At 55.3% G+C, this 17,176-nt stretch overlaps 1 protein-coding gene across 1 annotated transcript in view; it reads left to right on the top strand.

Annotated features, from left to right (window-relative positions):
- The window catches only part of ANO2 (anoctamin 2), a 69,492-nt gene that overhangs the window by 18,341 nt on the left and 33,975 nt on the right, over window positions 1-17,176 (top strand). The window contains exons 9-13 of the mRNA XM_029054157.2: window positions 3,093-3,157; window positions 9,237-9,371; window positions 10,176-10,336; window positions 11,163-11,245; window positions 12,931-13,041. Coding sequence (XP_028909990.1) covers window positions 3,093-3,157; window positions 9,237-9,371; window positions 10,176-10,336; window positions 11,163-11,245; window positions 12,931-13,041 — 555 coding nt within the window. The remainder of the gene's footprint in view (window positions 1-3,092; window positions 3,158-9,236; window positions 9,372-10,175; window positions 10,337-11,162; window positions 11,246-12,930; window positions 13,042-17,176) is intronic.

Below are 17,176 nucleotides of genomic sequence, written 5' to 3'. Positions count from 1 at the left end.
ATTTACCCCAGAATTTAGAGCAGTGATTGACACATAGTAAGCGCTTAAACAAATAGCATAAAACATAGAGACCAGGCTGCTGGCGGGGCCGGCTCCAGAGGACGGTTCCTTTGTCCAGTCTCAGACGAATCAGTCATTGATCGGGTGCCAGGAGAGGAGTCGGGAGAAGGGAGATGGTGGCACCCAGAGGGCTCACCAAGAAGAAGGGGTCACATTGGGCCTGTGGCTGTGCTGGTGGTGGGGCAGGAGGAAAAAGGGCCTCGGGCCACTGCACTGTCCAGCTCCCATCCTTCAGCGGGGGAGGGATAGACCTAGGCTGGCCAGGGAGATTCCAGCATCTGCCTTTGTAGGTCTGTGACCACTAGGAAGGTAGGGAGAGAGGGAGAATCCTGTCTCTCCAACAGAGTGGCCGCTGCTCGAAGGCAGGGACCGTGTTCCCTCCTCTCTCTTTCCCTCCCCCACTGTTCAGCAGAGTGTGTATGTGTGCTTGTGTGCCTGAGTGTGTATGTGTTGGGGTGTGTGGGTGGAGCCTATAACAACCACCCCTTCCCAGTTCCCCCACCATCTGGAAAACTCTTCATCTCCCTAGTTGCTGCCGTTTCATCCTGCCCATTAGGGCCCCTTATGAAGTGTTAAATGCTCAGACTAGAGTGATCTTTCCCAGAATCCCGGGCACTCCTCAGGCAGAGTTGGCTCTCACCCTGGCCCCCCTTCCGTCCCCGCCGTCGCCAACCCGGGGGTCTCCATCCGAGTTGTGGGGGGGCTGTACCTCATCTGTTTTCTATCCCACGCCAGCGGTCTCGGGCTTTAATTTCCTGAGCTGTCCCTTTGCATTTAAAGAGGAAGAGGGAGTCCCCCCCCCCACCCCTTTAACTGTGTTGTTTCACCTCTAAATTGGGATCTCCAGCACTGGACTCAGAGGGCAGGGGTGAGGAGGTCTGGGGTGGGGGTCACTGGAAGAAAACCTGTTAGCCGAGGCTCTCCTGCTCATCAGGCAGAGTCTGTTCCCGCCCCCTCCTGTGGGGCTTGGTGTCCCCCCCAATGCCCCCACACACCCATTTCTCAGACAAGCAAACTGAGGCCCAGAGAGAGGAAGACACTTGACTCAGGTCACCCAGGACCGCAGGAGGAGAACTCATGGGTCCTGGCCCCAGTCTGTACACCTTTTAGGATGTTCAAGATGTTCAGCATCTTGAAGAAGTAGTGGGAGTGTCTCATCCTCCCCTGGGTGTTCACTGTGTGCAGGGCACTACGCTGGCTGTCTGCTGTAGACAAAGTTCTGTGCTGGATGCCTGCTAGATACAGAGTGTATGTTGGATGCCTGCTGAGGGCAAAGCACTGGACTGGTCACTAGCTGTGGGTAGAACGCTGGGCTAGATGCCCACTGTGGGTAGAATGCAGGGCTGGACGCCCGCTGTGGTAGAGCACTGGGCTGGGCGCCTGCTGTGTTCAGAGAGCTGGGCTGGGTGCTGGGGACTTACCAGAGAAATAAAAATCTGTTCCCTGCCCTCACTGAGTTAGTGTGAAGGGGAAGAACGGCCAATAAAGACGGGCAGATCAGGAGGAGGAACAGAAAGAGCAGAGGAGCAAATGAGAAAAACACAAGTAAACAAGAAAAAGCCGTGAGGCCTGAGGGGGCTGAAAAGTGGCAGACCCCAATCACAGGCGGCCTCCTGGAGGAGGCTTTTTAGCAGGCTTTGCCAGAGGGGGCTTGGAATGAGGGAGGAGGGGGTTCCAGGCAGGGAAAGGGGGTGAGCTAGGGGCCCCAGGTTGGAGAGTTGTGAGTCGGAGTCTTGTTGAGCCAGCTTCCATTCTCCCCTGACTCTTCTCCCAGATCCAGGCCCACCAGGCACCAGCAGTTAGGGAGCAGTCTGCCCTCTCCTGCTGCACCCCAAACTGGTCTTTCTGCCTTGCCGACTCAGAACTACCCCCATCCCGGGTAGGACTCCCCTCTCCCCCAGACTGGCCCAGCCCCGAGGCTCTCTTGAACCACCTCGGGGTTTGAGCGGGGGAGACAGTGGGAAGCCCAGAGGTGTTTAGCAACCTTCCCCAAGATGCAGAGCAGACTTGACTAGCTCCTAACTGAGAGTTGATTCCTGGGCCACACTGTCTTCCCCTCTGAGCTGACCCCTCTGGGATGACCCTGGGGATATTGAGAAGCCCCCTGACCAGTGTCACCTGGGGTCCCTCAAGGAGGCGGTGACACAGGCAGCCCCTCCCCACCCCCGCCACTGAACCCGCAGTGACTGCCCCTTGGGAGAGGAGAGAACCCAGAAGCTGGGGAGTCCAGGGCAGCCAATGTCTCTACAGTAGTTGTTTGAGCGCTGTGTGACCTTGGAAAGCCTGAATCACCTCTCTGGGCCTCATTCCCCCATCAGCCCAGCAGAAGGGAAACCAGGTATTGAATTCCCATGCTACAGCTGAGGAAACTGAGACTCAGTGAAGTGATTTTCTCTAGGTCACAAAGCAGGTAAGTGATGAGGTCGGAATAATAATAATAATGATGGCATTTGTTAAGTGTTTACTATGTGCAAAGCACTGTTCTATGCAGAACCCAGGTCCTCTGGCCTGGACTCTTTCCACTGGGAATGCTGCTTCTACACTCTGGTTGCTGAAGAACCAGCACAGAAGGGGCCTCCCCAAATGACCCCTTCCATTGTCCGATGTTTTCACTCCCTTTCTGTGCCTACCCCACCCTTTCAGCCTCAGAGAGGCTGGGACCCTCCTCCTCATTCTATACAGGAGAAACCGAGGCCCAGAGAGGTTCGGCGACCCCACTAAGCTTCACAGTGAGCCCGGGCAGAACCGCGGACTTCCATCACCCCATGTTCTTTCCAGTATCTCCCTGCCTCCCACAGAGCCACGTGGCTTTCTAGAGAGATTCAAAAACCAAGAGGGACAGGCCGAACTAGAATCTCCCTGGCTCCCCGGGAAGCAGCTCAGCTCAGCTTCTTACCACCTCCCTCCTCCCGCATCCCGGGCTGCTGGGCCGCTCCACCGAGGTCCTGGGAAAAATGGCAATTGGGGTCTGGGAAAGGTGACCCTCGCCTGCCCCTCTCCCCAAGCCTCCCTAACACTTGTTTCATCCGCAGCTGCTGCACCGAGAATGGGCCCAGTATGGGGCATTCTATAAGTACCAGCCCATCGACCTCATCCGGTAAGATCTCTGGGCACCCTATGCTCCCCCCTACCAACTCTTTTCTCCTAGCAGGGGGATCGGGATGAGCCTGACGGGTGGTGCAGGGTCACTGTTCCCCAGAAGCCCCCCCCCACCTTCGGCCTTTGTCCGAGTTACTTGGCAAGGCCACGAGATCGCCCCCAGGTCCAGGTCGGGTGCTGTGAGGCCCTCCCCCGGGGGGCGGAAAGGGAGAAGGGGACGGGGCCGGGTCAGGGAGAGGGCTTGGATTCCAATGATCGCCCAGCTCAGTCCGCCTGGTTGGTGGGTGGGGAATCAAGCAGCGTGGCTCAGTGGAAAGAGCCTGGGCTTCGGAGTCAGAAGTCCTGGGTTCGACTTCCGGCTCTGCCCCTGTGTGACTTAACTTCTCTGTGCCTCAGTTACCTCATCTGTAAAATGGGGATTACCTGTGAGCCTCACGTGGGACAAGCTGATTACCCTGGATCTACCCCAGCGCTTAGAACAGTGCTCGGCACATAGTAAGCGCTTAACAAATACCGACGTTATTAGGTCAGGGTCTGAGTTTGCAAGGGCCGAGCAGTGGGGAATGGCGGGGGCGCGCAGCCTACACTCCCGCAGTCGCCCAACAGGGGGTGCTGTTACACAGCAATTCCGCCCGCCGCCGCCGGTCTCTTCCCGCCGCCGCCGTGGGTCTTCGGGTCTTCATCCCGGGCCTTCAGCACCTAATGGAGCTGCCGGGGTGGGAACGGAAAATTTCTAGATAGGAGGTGAACCCCTCGGTCCCCACCTTCCTCCCGGGAGTCTGGGCTCCGTCTGGGCTGGAATTGATCAAGAAAGAGCAGTCTGGTCTGTGGCTCAGAGAGCAGGTGGAAGCTGAGGGAGGGGTCTCCCTGATATTTACTCCCACCGCTCCCCCTAAATGGATGGCTATCGGGAGGGGCACCCAATAGCCCCCCCAAATTTCAGCGTCCGGGAGACCCGGGGCTGGGGTATCGCTAGTCGCAGCTACCCCACTTAGGGCAAGTCACTTCATTCCTCTGGGCCTCAGTTACTTCATCTGTAAAATGAGCATTGAGACCGAGCCCCACGTGGAACAGGGACTGTGTCCAACCCGACTTGCTTGTATCCAGCCCAGCTCTTAGTACAGTGCCCTCCACATAGTAAGCGCTTAACAAATACCATTATTATTATTATTTCACTTTCTGCCTCCACAGGGGAGCAGTCAGAGTGACGGGGTCAGTATTTGGCGTCGCCAAGAGGTGATGAGCAGTGCCCTGCGGGCAGAGCACTGTATTGGGCGTCTGGGCGTCTACCATGTGCAGGACATTGTACCGGGCACCCACTGTGTTCAAAGGGTTGTACTGGGAATCGGTCATGTACAGAGCATTTTAATAAGGCTTCATGATCAGAGGCTGCAGAGGAGAGCTGGCAGAAACGTTCCTGAAATTCCCAGGGCCGGGAATGAATAGAAACCTTGGACAAATTCCCTGGACGGGAGTCCGGAACTCCGGATTTGCTGTGTGACCTTGGGCAAGCCTCAGCCCCTCTCTGGGCTTCCGTCCAGGGTGAAACCCCCTGGCCTCGCTCCGGGCTGGCCGGGCTTTCCAGGAAGGAGAGCCCGGTGTCCTTTGGAGATGGGCGGTACCTCTCCCTCGGAGGCAACGCCGGGAATCCAGAAAACCTCCCTCCCTCCCCGACCCCCTCTCGAGGCTGCCGGCCGCGCCCACTCCACGTGAGTCCTCGGGGGATCCCTGACACGTGCGGCCCCCCCAACCCCCGCGGGCCCCCCCTGCTAAGTGTAGCCGGGAGGGGTCACACCCCGTCATAGTGCGCAAAGATGCCCGCCCTGCCTGCTCTTCCCACTTCCCGTCTCCATCATCAGAAACAGCGTGGCTTAATGGCAAGAGCCCGGGTTTGGGAGTCAGAGGTCGTGGGTTCTAACTTGTCTGCTAGTGTGACTTGGGGGCAAGTCACTTGATATCTCTGTGCCTCAGTTACCTCATCTGTCAAGGGGGGATGAAGACTGTGAGCCCCACATGGGCCAACCTGATTACCTTGTATCTACCCCAGGGCTTAGAACTGGGCTTGGCTCATAGTAAGCGCTTAACAAATGCCAACATTATTATTATTAAACGTGAGGCTGAGGGGGCTGGGGCAGGGGGGAGAGCCTGAGAGATGACGTCATGGAGTATCCAGCAGGGGTCAATGCTACCTGAGCTCAGAGAGGGTGCTTGGAGAGGGTGAGGTCACACAGCACGTGGCCGGTGGTGGGCAGAGCCGCCGGAGGAGGCTGGGGTGGAGGCTGACGGGGAGCCCCAGGGCTGGGGTTGTTCGCTTGGCTGGGCGGTCGATTTCCTCCAATCCATCTGTCCCCTCCCCCAACACCTGTCTGTCCACCCATCTGTCTGTCCATCTTTCCATTTACCCGTGGTAGTTTCTGAACGCCTACTCCGTGCAGAACACTGTACTGAGCGCTTGGGAGAATACAGTAGAGGTAGGAGACATGATCCCTGCCCTCAAGGAACTTAGAGTGGAGAGGGGGAGCCAGGCCGACAAGAGTTATTACCCCTAGAAGGAGCTGGAGGGAGAGCAAAGCCAGGAAGGGCACCGGTATGTCAGCAGGAGTAGCTGAATGAGTAAGTTAGCTGAAGATGGAGGTAATAATGTTGGTATTTGTTAAGCGCTTACTATGTGCAGAGCACTGTTCTAAGCGCTGGGGTAGATCCAGGGTAATCAGGTTGTCCCACGTGAGGCTCACAGTTAATCCCCATTTTACAGATGAGGTAACTGAGGCACAAAGAAGTGAAATGACTTGCCCACAGTCACACAGCTGACAAGTGGCAGAGCCGGGAGTCGAACTCATGACCTCTGACTCCGAAGCCCAGGCTCTTTCCACTGACCCACGCTGCTTCTCATGGAGGTAACACATTCCTTGCTGCCTGGTACCAGGGCAAGAGTTGAGAGTGGTTTCCTGGATCGGGTGGGGTTTTGGGACAACTTTGAAGCTGGGAGAGCAGTGGTCTGGTAGACTAGGGGTGGGTGGTACTGAGTTCCAGACTGGAGGACCTGCCTGAGGGACCGGAGTTGGAGGTGGGAGACTCTGTTTCTTTTCATCTTTCTTCTCTTTCCAACTCTTCGTCACTGCCTTTTTCTGCCTCTGCCTTTCTCCATCTCTTTCTGTCTCTGTCTTCTCTGACTTTCCCCATCTCTCTGTCTTTCCCAATACCTCTGTCTCTCCCCATACCCTTGCCTCTCTCCAGCTCCATTTCTATCCATCTCTTTCTGTCTCTGGCTCTCAGTTTTATATCTCCCTCTGCCTCCCTCCACCTCTCTCCATCTTTCTCTGTCTCTCCAATTTTGTATTTCTCTCTGCCTCCCTCCATTTCTCTCTGTCTCTACATTTCTCTCCCCATCTCCTTGTCTCTCCATCTCTCTCTGCCTCTCTCTGTATCTCTCTACCTCTATCTCTCCAACTCCTTGTTTCTCTCCATCTATCGCTCTTTGCTTCTATCTCTGTCTCTTCCTCTCTCCCCCCATATCTCTGGTCTCTCCATCTCTCTGCTTCCTTCCATCTCTCTCTCTGTCTCCTTCATCTCTTCCCCTCTCCCCTCCCCCTCCTACGGTCTGTTTTCCCTTCTCCTTCGTGGCTTTGATTCCATCTGGCAGGTCTTGAAGACTCCGCAGTGAGGCAGGGTTTTCCTGTGGGGGCACACATGGGGAGCGTAATTAGAGGCTCAGAAGGAGTTGTGGACGCTGGAAAAGTCTGCGTGGTATTTTGGGGGGCGGGGGCTGGCCTGGGGGCGTGAATGGCAGCTGCGATGCAGGTGCCCTGGCCCGGAAACTCAGCTGGCCCTGGAACTCAGCTGGCAAAAGGTCACAGCTGGCATGTGGTCACAGGCATTTCAGTTCCTGGGTGCCTGCCGTATGCAGGGCACTGTAGTGGGTGTTGGCTGTGTGCATTGCACTGTACTATCTGCTGTATGCAGGGTGCTGTACTGAACTCTGGGTGTGTGCATAGTGTATTTGGTGCCAGTTATGAGCAGAGTGCTGAAGTGGGCACCTGCACTGGACACCGGCTTTGGTCTCGCAAGGGAGAAAACAATTGATCCTTCAGTGAGGAAAGGCTGGAATGATTTCTTATAGAGGTGGAGCCCCATCAATGCTCCAGTGCTTAGAACACAGTAAGTGCTTAACACATGCCATAATTACTATCAAGGAGGGCCTCCTGGAGGAAGGAGCTTGTTCTGTGTGGGACAGGGTCTGGGAAGTCATGTTTCCATCCCAGAGTTTAGCTTAATAATTGTCATAATCATTATGATGGTGTTTACTCAGTGCTTATTATGTGCTAAGTGCTTGGATGGCCATAAGGTTTTTAAGATCTGTTACAGTCCCTGTCCTACTCAGGGCTCACAGTCTCAAAGGAAGGGAGAACAAATATCTTTTGCCCATTTTATGTAGAGGGAAACTGAAGTACAGGAAGAAGGTTGAAGCAGATACAAAGAGTGTAGGTGCAGAGTGTTCCAGGAGAAAGAGTGCAGGACTAAGAGCTAGGAGAATCCAGGTTCAAGTCCCTACTCTGCCCCGGTCCTCTGAGTGACCTCAGGCAAGTCACTTCACCTCTCAGTTTCCTCATCTGTGAAATGGGAATGAGATACCCTGTTCTCCCTCCCTTTCAGCCTGTGATGGGACAGGGACTGGGTCCAATCTGAATATCATGTATCCACCCCAGGGGCTAGTAAGTGAGTAATAAATTCCGTGATTATTAAGTGTCGGCAGATAGGAGAGAAGGGTGGGGCGGGGGAGAAAGGCCAGTGGAGGAGGGTAGTGGGGACAGTCCAGGATGGGCGAGGAGAGCTACTCTAGAAGCAGACTTGGGGGGGTTGCAGGGAGGGGCCAAGAGGTCAGAGCAAGAGCTGCAGGCAGGGCCGGGGCAGCAATGAGCTGGGGAAGGGGCAGGAGGGCCCCGGGGCCCAGGAGAGATTCTTGCTCGCTGCCGCCATCTGACTCAGAATTTCCTGGGAGGTGCTGGCCGGCCGGAGAGGAGCTGGGGAAGGCCTGTTTTCTGCTTGCTTCCGATGCAAGCCTCTTCTCGCCCCGGACGAGGCTTCCACTGGGGAAGACCTGGGCCTAGAGGCCCATTCTGTGGGATTCATGGAGTGCTGGGCCAGCGCTCCCTGCCTCCCACTGCAGTGCTCCTCGCTTCCACGTGTAGTGCTCCCTGCCACTCATTCATTCATTCTAGATGGGGTCACAGTCTAGAAGGGGGAAGACAAGCAACAAAACAAGTAGACAGGCACCAATGCCATCAAAATAGATAAATAGAACCATAGATAAATGCACATCATTAATAAAATAAATACTGCAATAAATATGTACAAATATATGCAAATGCTGTGGGAAGGGGAGGGAGGTAAGAGCAGGGGGAGAGACTCAATGCCAGTGTCCTGCCCCATGCATTATGAGACTCCCCCAGGACCTGTTTTGAGCAGCATGTCTAGTCAGTGGATCGATCATTGGGTTTTTTGGGCACCTTCCGAGTATGTAGAATGCGGTACTGGACACCTATTATGTGTAGAGTACGGTACTGGATACCCTATGTGCAGTGTGCTGTACTGGGAGTCAACTATATTCAAGGTGCTGTGCTGGAAGTCAACTATGTTTAGAGTACTGTACTAGGTGCCTACTATATGCAGAGTGCTGGCTGGGCACCTTCAATATGCAGAGCACTACACTGTGTGTTTAGAATGTGCAGAGCACTATACTGGATGCTTACAGTGTGCAGAGTGCAGAACTGGGAGCCTCCTGTGTGAAGAGCATAAGAGGAAGGGAGGGCGGAGACATTTGGCAAATCATTTAACTTCTCCGTACCTCAGTTTCCTCATCTGTTAAATAGAAATTAAGTCCGTGAACCCTATGTTGGTCGGGGACTATGTCCAAACTGATTAACTTGTACTTAATACAAGCTTAGTACAGTGTTTGGCACATAGTAAGCTCTTAACAAATACCATAAAAAAGGAAGTGAAAGAAGGAAAGGGAAGGAAGGAAAGGAGGTGAGAGCAGCCCTCAACATGCCCATCTCGCCCTGCCCCCGTCTTCTCAGGAAGTATTTTGGAGAGAAGATCGGCCTGTACTTCGCGTGGCTGGGGCTGTACACGGAGTTCCTCATCCCCTCTTCCGTAATCGGTGTCGTCGTGTTCCTGTACGGCTGTGCCACCCTGGAGGAGGACGTCCCCAGGTCTGCCAGTACCCCTGCGCTTCCTGCCTTCCGCACCTTCCGCCGCACGTCCTTCCCGTCACCGCCCCTGACACCCCTCCGCCCCTCCCACCGCTCCCTTCCAGGGCCGGGCCTGGGGTCGGGGAACAGGTTGATTGCTGGGAGTGGAAAATCCCATCTCCCCCGCATGGAAACTGTGGGTCCGGGGCCGCCCGGGTGGGGCCTTCTGTGCTGGTTTACATTAGAGTTGGAATTTGTGTCGGGACCGTCACGTGCTCTCGGCCCAGCCGGAGCCTCCTCTCTCCACTACGTCTCTCGTGAGGTCTCTGAGCATCTCTGCCTCCGAGTCTCTCTCTGTATCTATCTCCACTGTGTCGCACTATGGGTCTCTTTCTGCCTCTGTTCAGCGGTGAGTTAGAAATGGGCCATGTTGGGTCAGTGGGAGAATCAGAGACTGAAAGGGGAGAATGAGGGCTGTTGGATGGTCTGCGCTGGGTCACTGAGGGAGAGTCAGGGATGGAGAGAGGAGAGTCAGGGGGGTTGCATGGTCCGTCCCTAACAATAAGGGGTAAAAGAGGGATATCAGCACACAGTTCCTCTTAGGGTGCTGGCCTCTCTGTGGGGGACAAAGTCTCGGTCTGGTCAGACACCTGCCCGGTGCTGTGTGGGGAGGAGGCAGAGCCCAAGGGTTCAGGTCAGGGGCCGGGGCATCGGGTTCCAGGTCCTGCGTCCCCTGGCCTCTGGGGGCGTGTCCGTCCCGGCTCCCAGAGTCCTCGGGGCGCGGCCCGCCCCAGTCCTGAGTCTGCCCCGCTGTGGCCGCTGCAGCCAGGAGCTGTGTGATGAGCGGAGCGGCTTCACCATGTGCCCGCTGTGCGACCAGGCCTGTGACTACTGGAACCTGAGCTCAGCCTGTGGCACTGCCCGCGCCAGCCACCTCTTCGACAACCCCGCCACCGTCGTCTTCTCCATTTTCATGGCTCTGTGGGGTCAGTGCGGTGTGGCCCTGCTGTGGGGGTGGTTTCCTGCCAAGTGGCGAGTGGGAGGTGGGAGGCTGGAGGTGTTCCTCCCCCAGCGGTGGGGACCACAGGGGATCCTTTCCCAAAGGAAGCTGTGTGGCTAGAAACAACAGCAAGGCCAGAGGAGACTGGACAGATCCATGGACAAGCACTCATGCTATGTCACTGGGGGACAAGTGACCTGGTTTACCCCTTCCTCACAGTCCGCAAGTGACTCAGCATGGACTATCCAACAGCCCTGACTGTCCCCTCTCCACCCCTGATCTTTCCTTCTCCATCCCTGATTCTCCTCCCAATGTCCCCGCATGTACCATTCAACACTCCTGCCTCTCCCTTCTCCATCCCTGACTTTCCCCCAGTAACTCAACCTGGACCATCCAACACAGCTGACTCCCCCTTCTCCATCCCTGACTCCCTCACTGAACCAGCATAGACACTCATTCATGGATCTGTCCAAACTCCTCTGCTACTGGCTGTGATTCCTCTTGGGGAAAATAAGAAAATAGGGTTGGGGGAGGTGCCTAGTGTAGTCCCATAGATCCCGGAACTTTTGAAGTATTGCAGTCAGGGAAGACCTGCCTGGAAGCAGGGGAGGTGGATGAAATGGCCTCATGAATTCTCCCTTGCCCAAGGATCCAAAACCAGCCCCTTCCCTCCCCCACCCCACCGCCCCCACCACCCCCACCACCACCACTCACCCGCTACCCGGCCACTAGGGAGTTTGCATCCATGTCCTGAAGAGTCGAGCTGAACCCGTTCCTCTGTGTCTGTCTCTACCCTTGGCTCTGGCCCCAAGCTACCATGTTTTTGGAACACTGGAAGCGCCTGCAGATGAGACTGGGATACTTCTGGGATCTGACCGGCATCGAGGAGGAAGAGGTGAGTTGCAGTTAATCCCTCCCTTAGGCTGTGGCGAGTCATGGGGGAGATGTGTGAAGAGCTCCCCCCTGAGCTAGGCCTGAAGGGACAGGTTCGGGAGGACTCACTCCCAGGCTGAGGTCCTGCGGGGAGAGACTTAAGTCCCATAAATAAATAGACTGGGCGTCTCACCTGTGTGGAGTTCTGTGCCGGACACCTTCTGTGTGCCAAGTGTTGTACTGGGTGCCTACCCTGGGCTGGGCTTTACACTGAGCACTTGGCAACAGTAGGACCACCAGGCCCAGCGTTCAAGGTGCTTTCAGTCTTATGGGGAGATGGCAGGCAGACCCAGGTGGTAATACCACCCAATCGAGAAGCAGCGTGGCTCACTGGAAAGAGCACGGGCTTTGGAGTCAGAGGTCATGGGTTCAAACCCCGGCTCTGCCACTTGCCAGCTGTGTGACTTTGGGCAAGTCACTTAACTTCTCGGTGCCTCAGTTCCCTCATCTGTAAAATGGGGATTAAGACTGTGAGCCCCACGTGGGACAACCTGATTCCCCTGTGTCTACTCCAGCGCTTAGAACAGTGCTTGGCACATAGTAAGCGCTTAACAAATACCAACATCATCATCATCAATACAGGGGCAGCAGGAGGGAGAGCAGACACAGCTGTGACCCAAACCATGCGCGGATGGATGCGGGGGCGATGTCTGGGTGGATGGGTTGGATGGATGGATTGGATGGATGGCTGCATGGCTGAGGGAGTGTCAGCTAGAGGGAGGAGGGATGAGAGAATAGGCTGGGCAGGTGGGCACCTGCTTAAATACTGCTACTGCCACCAGAGGTAGGACAGGGTGGAGTTGGGGGTCTCCTGGGTCCCAGACTGCAGTGCTGGGATGGTCAAGGTGGAAGGGTGTGTGGACCATAGGCAGTCCAGATCCAACTGGGCAGCTGGGGAGAAGCTGGGGGTGGGAGGTGGGGGTTGGGACGTTCTCGTGCCACGACGGAAATAGCTACAAAGCCTGGCCTCCCGGCCCTCCCACCCAGTCCCTCACCCAATCGCTCGGCAGGCCCCACCCATCTGGGCCAGACCGGACCTGTTTGTTCTTGCCGGGGGCCAGCCGGCCTCCATCCTCTGGCCTCTAACCCTCGGCCTGGCCCGACCCCCCGTGACTCAGAGACCCCGCCATGACGCAGGCCGGCTCCATGCCTCATGGCAGCTGGCCCTCGGGAGCTTCCCCGGAACCCCTGGAGTGTGCTTCCAGGGAACCAAGCCTTCAGTCGAACCAGTAACCAGATGCTGCTGCTTCCAAACCGTTTGGCCACAGGGATCCATAGCTACTGCTCTCTGCAAACAGCAGGCACCCAGTACAGTGCTCTGCACAGAGTGGGTGCCCAATACAGTGTTCTGCACACAGTAGGCACCTGGCACAACACTCTGTACATAGTAGGGGACTGCACTAGCGCTCTGCATTTAGTAGGTGCGCAGTACAGTTCTCTGTACACAGTAAGCCTACAGCACAGTGCTCTGCACTTAGTAGGTGCCCAGCACAGTGCTCTGCACCTAGCAGTGGTCACAATTGTGCGGTGGGATTGATGGTCTATGTGCCCTGGGTCTAGGCCCTTTCCACCTCCTGGCCCTCTCTGCCCCCTGCCCGCTCGCTCTCTAGATCCCGGCCCACCCTCATGCCTCCCTTCCATCTTCAGGAGCATTCCCGGCCGGAATATGAGACCAAGGTGCGGGAGAAGGTGCTGCGGGAGCGGGGGGATGCAGGTCTGCAGGATGTGCAGGTCATCACGGTGGAGCCCGAAGAGGAGGTAAGGAGGGGAAATTTGTGGGGTTGGGGATGTTTACTGGACAGGAGGTGGGCGTCTAGTGGGTCGAACGGAGGATTCCCCCCAGGAGGGACTCCGAGTCGCAGTCTCTCCTCTGGGATTCATGCTCCTGGCAATTCATAATCAACCAGAAATCAATCAAAAATTAATCCAATTTTATAGTAACATTGATTATGGACAGTCAGGATTGTCTGATGGAGAGACCCTGGAGCTGAGAGTCAGCTGACCTGGGTTCTAGTCCCATCACTGCCCCTGGCCCTGTGTGTGACCTTGAGCAAGTTCCAACCTCTCTGGGCTTCAGTGTCCTCATCTGTAAAATGGGGATAGAGTTCCTTCTCACCCTCCCTCTGAGGCCATGAGCCCCCATCTGGGATGGGGATTGGGTCCGATCCTCTGATCCTCTGTCGACCCTAATGCTGAGCTCAGTGCCTGGCATGGAGTAATTGCTGAATAAACACTGTAATGGTTTAGAGAGGCCTGTCCTGTCTGTCCTGCGGTTTTGAGGTCATCTTCAAGTGTGTGAAACATCGATGCTGATGGTAATCCTTTAGTCAGTGGTATTTATTTATTGAACACTTACTGTTTGCAGAGCACTACACTAAGCACTTGGGACAGTACAATACAACAGAGTTGGTAGATGCATTCCCTGCCCACGACAAGCTTAAGGTTTAGAGGTGGAGACAGACATTAATACAAAGACATAATTTATGATATATAAATGTATAATGATGGTGATTCTCCGATCGATCAGGAGGGGTGGGGTTGGGTCCAGAGCAGGGGTGGGGTGGGGATGGGGTCAGGGGTCGAGGGGCTGGGGCAGGAGCCAGCCCTTCTCTCTGCTGAATCCCCCCTGCCTGTGGGTTCAGTGATGAATATTTGATGGAAGACCGTGGACCGTGGACTGGGGGCCGTGGGGAGGGTGGAGGAGAAGGTCGGTGTTAATTTACTGGCGCAGCACAGCCCCGGGGCCACCAGTTCAAAAGAAAACTCATCCGAAGTTAAAGCAGTTGAAACGTTTATGACAGATGCCTCCGGGCTGGCCACAAACGAACATGTGGAATGAATTATGCATAATTGTTCTGTCTTTGACGAGGTGGATAACGACGACAACAACAAGGATGACAACAACGGGGAGGTTGGGGAGAGGGGAGGGGAAAGAGGGGGCGGGGGCTGGGGGAGAAGAAGGAGGTGGAGAGGGAGAAAAGGGAAAAGGAAGGGGGAGGGGTGGGGCAGGAGAGGGACAGGAGGTGGGAGGGACGAGGAGCGGGAGGGAGTGGTAGCACAAGATGGGGAAGGGGCGAGGATGGGAGCACGAGGAGAGGAATGGGGAAAGGAGCAAGAGTTGGGGAGATTGGGGGAAAGGATGGGAGGGAGTTGGGGGAAGGGGAGAATGTTGGAGGAAGAATGGTAGAGAATTTAGGGTTGAGGAAGGGAAGCATGTGTTTGGATGAGTGTTGGTTGGGAGGAGGGGGAGGTGAGCCCGGGGGAATCTGTTCTCACAGGGAGCAGTGCAGCCGGAAACATCAGCAGGTCCAGGGGGGTTTGGACAAATCTGTGGAGGAGTGTCCCTGCTAGCTCACTGACGGGAGACTAAGGGTTATTGGATGGTCTGATGGAGAGGAAAGAGTCGGGGGTGTTGGATGGTCTGTGCTGGGTCACTGGGGAAGAGTTAGGGATGTTAGATGGTCCATCTCTGACCATGAAGGGTGGGTATCTAGGAGGGAGACCAGCACCTGGTTAGAAGCTCTATGACTTACCTAAGGCCAAACAGCAGATCAGTAGCAGAGCTGGGACTTGAACCTAGATCCTTTGGCTCCCCACCAGTGCATTTTCCCCTAGACTACACTGCCTTCTCTTGGGCCTCATTCAGTCAATCAGTCAACAGTATTTACTGATCACCTACTGGATGCTAAACACTTTACTGAGCGCTTGGATTGAGAGGGAGGTTACCATAGCAAAAAGCACGCATTTCCCATCCCGAGGAGAACTTATGATCTCAAAGGAGGAGACAGGCAAATTATTTACTGTCAGCTGGAGGGAGAACACACATCCAGCAGAGAGCAGCACAATGTGTCAATGGAATAGCTCAGTAATCAACTATGGAAATAAATATTCACGTGGATTTAAGTTCTGAGAATGGAGATAAAATACCAAGGCCGGGCTGCGGAGCTGATGTGATTAAGGGGTTGTGAATTAGCCAGGGGATTCTTTGAACATGGGGACAACTGAAGTCTGGTGAATTTGGGGGGAGTTTTCAGGTTGGGGGGGATAGGCTCCATCCAACACCCCTCCCCCACTTCACAAGGAAATTCACCTGAACTTTTCACGATTTCCTCTAAGCATTTTTCCAGCCCCTCTGGCTTCCCTACCTCCCAGCTAATGGAGTCAAGATGAACAGGTCTGTGCTTCACTCTTTGGCCTCTTTGTGTCTCCCTCTGTCCGACTGCCACGCTGATTCTGTGTCTTCTTCTGACTTTTTCTGTGTCTCCCCGTCTGGCTCTCTAACTCCGTCTCCATCTCCCTGTTTGTCTTGCCGTTGCTGTCTCTCTGTGTCTCCCTCTGAAAGTCTGTTCTTCTGTCTCCCTTTGTCTCTTTGTCTCTGTCTCCCTCCAACTCTCTCTTCTTGTCTCCCGCTTTCTGTCTCTGCCTCTGTGTCTCTCTCTTTTTCAGAGGGAGGGGCCCCTTCTCCCAGTGGGTCCCACACCATGACCCCCTTCCCCCGGCTCCCCGCCCAACCCCCAAGCTGGGAAGAGAGGGAATGGGGAGGTTGAAGAGGCCTATTCTTCAAGCTCTGATGTCCATCTTGACTCCATTAACGGGGAAGTGGAGGGGGAGCGGGAGGGGAGCCGAGCAGGAGACGCGATGGAACGGTTGAAAAACAGGCCTCGGCCGGAAGAAAGAAAGGAGGGAGGGTGTGGGGCGCGGCTTCCCCAGGAGAGGGGAAGGCTGAGGGGGCCCGGCCAGAGAATGGACTCTTCTCCCTCTGCCCCGGGCCCCAACTGTGGACGTGGAGGCAAAGGCGTCGGGTCTGACCTAGCAGGGATTCAATCGGCCAGTCAACCAATGACATTTATCGAGTACTTACTGTGTGGATTCCTCATTCCAAGGTCCATTTGACCACTGAAACCCCCCCCAAACCTAGAGACCTTTCAGCTGCACCCCTCCCCCAGGCTCAGAGGCTGGAGGCTGGCCGGGCTGACCCCTGGAGCTTCCTTTGTTTCTGCTCTTTTCCTTGGCTCTAAAATCAATCAATCAGTCAGTCAATCAATCATATTTATTGAATGCTTACTGTGTGCAGGATGCTTTGCTGAGAGCTTGGGAGAGGACAATACAGCAATGTAACAGACATATTCCCCGCCCATAACGAGTTTCCAGTTTAGAGGACCAGGACCCTGTCTGTTTTTTTCCGACTCTAGCACCATGCGCACAGCTCTCTGCGGGACCTCTCTGCCCTGCTTCCTCTATTTTCTTTGAAGATGATCAAGGGGACAGGGACTCTTTGGGGTGAGGATGAGTGGGAAGGGTTTGGGCTCTGTAGTCTGGACAGATGCAGATTGAAAGGGGGTGGGGATGAAGGTTACAAGATCAGGAAGGAGATAGGACTAGCAGAAGATTTATTCTGTTCCCCAAATCCCACCCCCACCCCAGGGTGAGGTTCCCCCACTGGAGCCGGAGGGGGGCAGGTTCAGAGTAAACAGAGGGAAAACACATCTTCCCCAGGTTGGGAGCTGAACGTAGGGTAACCACCCAGGAAGCTTTGCAGCCAAAAACACCAATAGATCCAGAGGGTTTTGGACAGATCCATGGATGTACATCCATGTTGGGTCACTGAGTAGGGAGTCAGGGATGGAGAGAGGAGAGTCAGGGATGTTGGATGATCTGAGGGGGATCACTGGGGAAGAGTCAGGGATTGAGAGGGGAGAGTCAGGGAGGTTGGATTGTCCAGGCTGGGTCACTGGGGAGAATCAGGGATGGAGAGGCTGGGGGGAGAGTTAGGGTCTGAGAAACCAGGAATCTTGACTCCTTGCTTTATCTCTCCCCCTTTATGGGAGCTGATCTCCTTGAGGTTAGCAGAAAGGGCCTGCGGGTGTTGGTGGCTGGGGGAAATACCAAACAC

Source organism: Ornithorhynchus anatinus, chromosome X4, assembly GCF_004115215.2.
Source record: "Ornithorhynchus anatinus isolate Pmale09 chromosome X4, mOrnAna1.pri.v4, whole genome shotgun sequence".
In the NCBI taxonomy this organism is placed as follows: domain Eukaryota; kingdom Metazoa; phylum Chordata; class Mammalia; order Monotremata; family Ornithorhynchidae; genus Ornithorhynchus; species Ornithorhynchus anatinus.
Note: the sequence above shows the minus strand (reverse complement) of the source record. Positions and strands in the feature narration are given on the sequence as shown.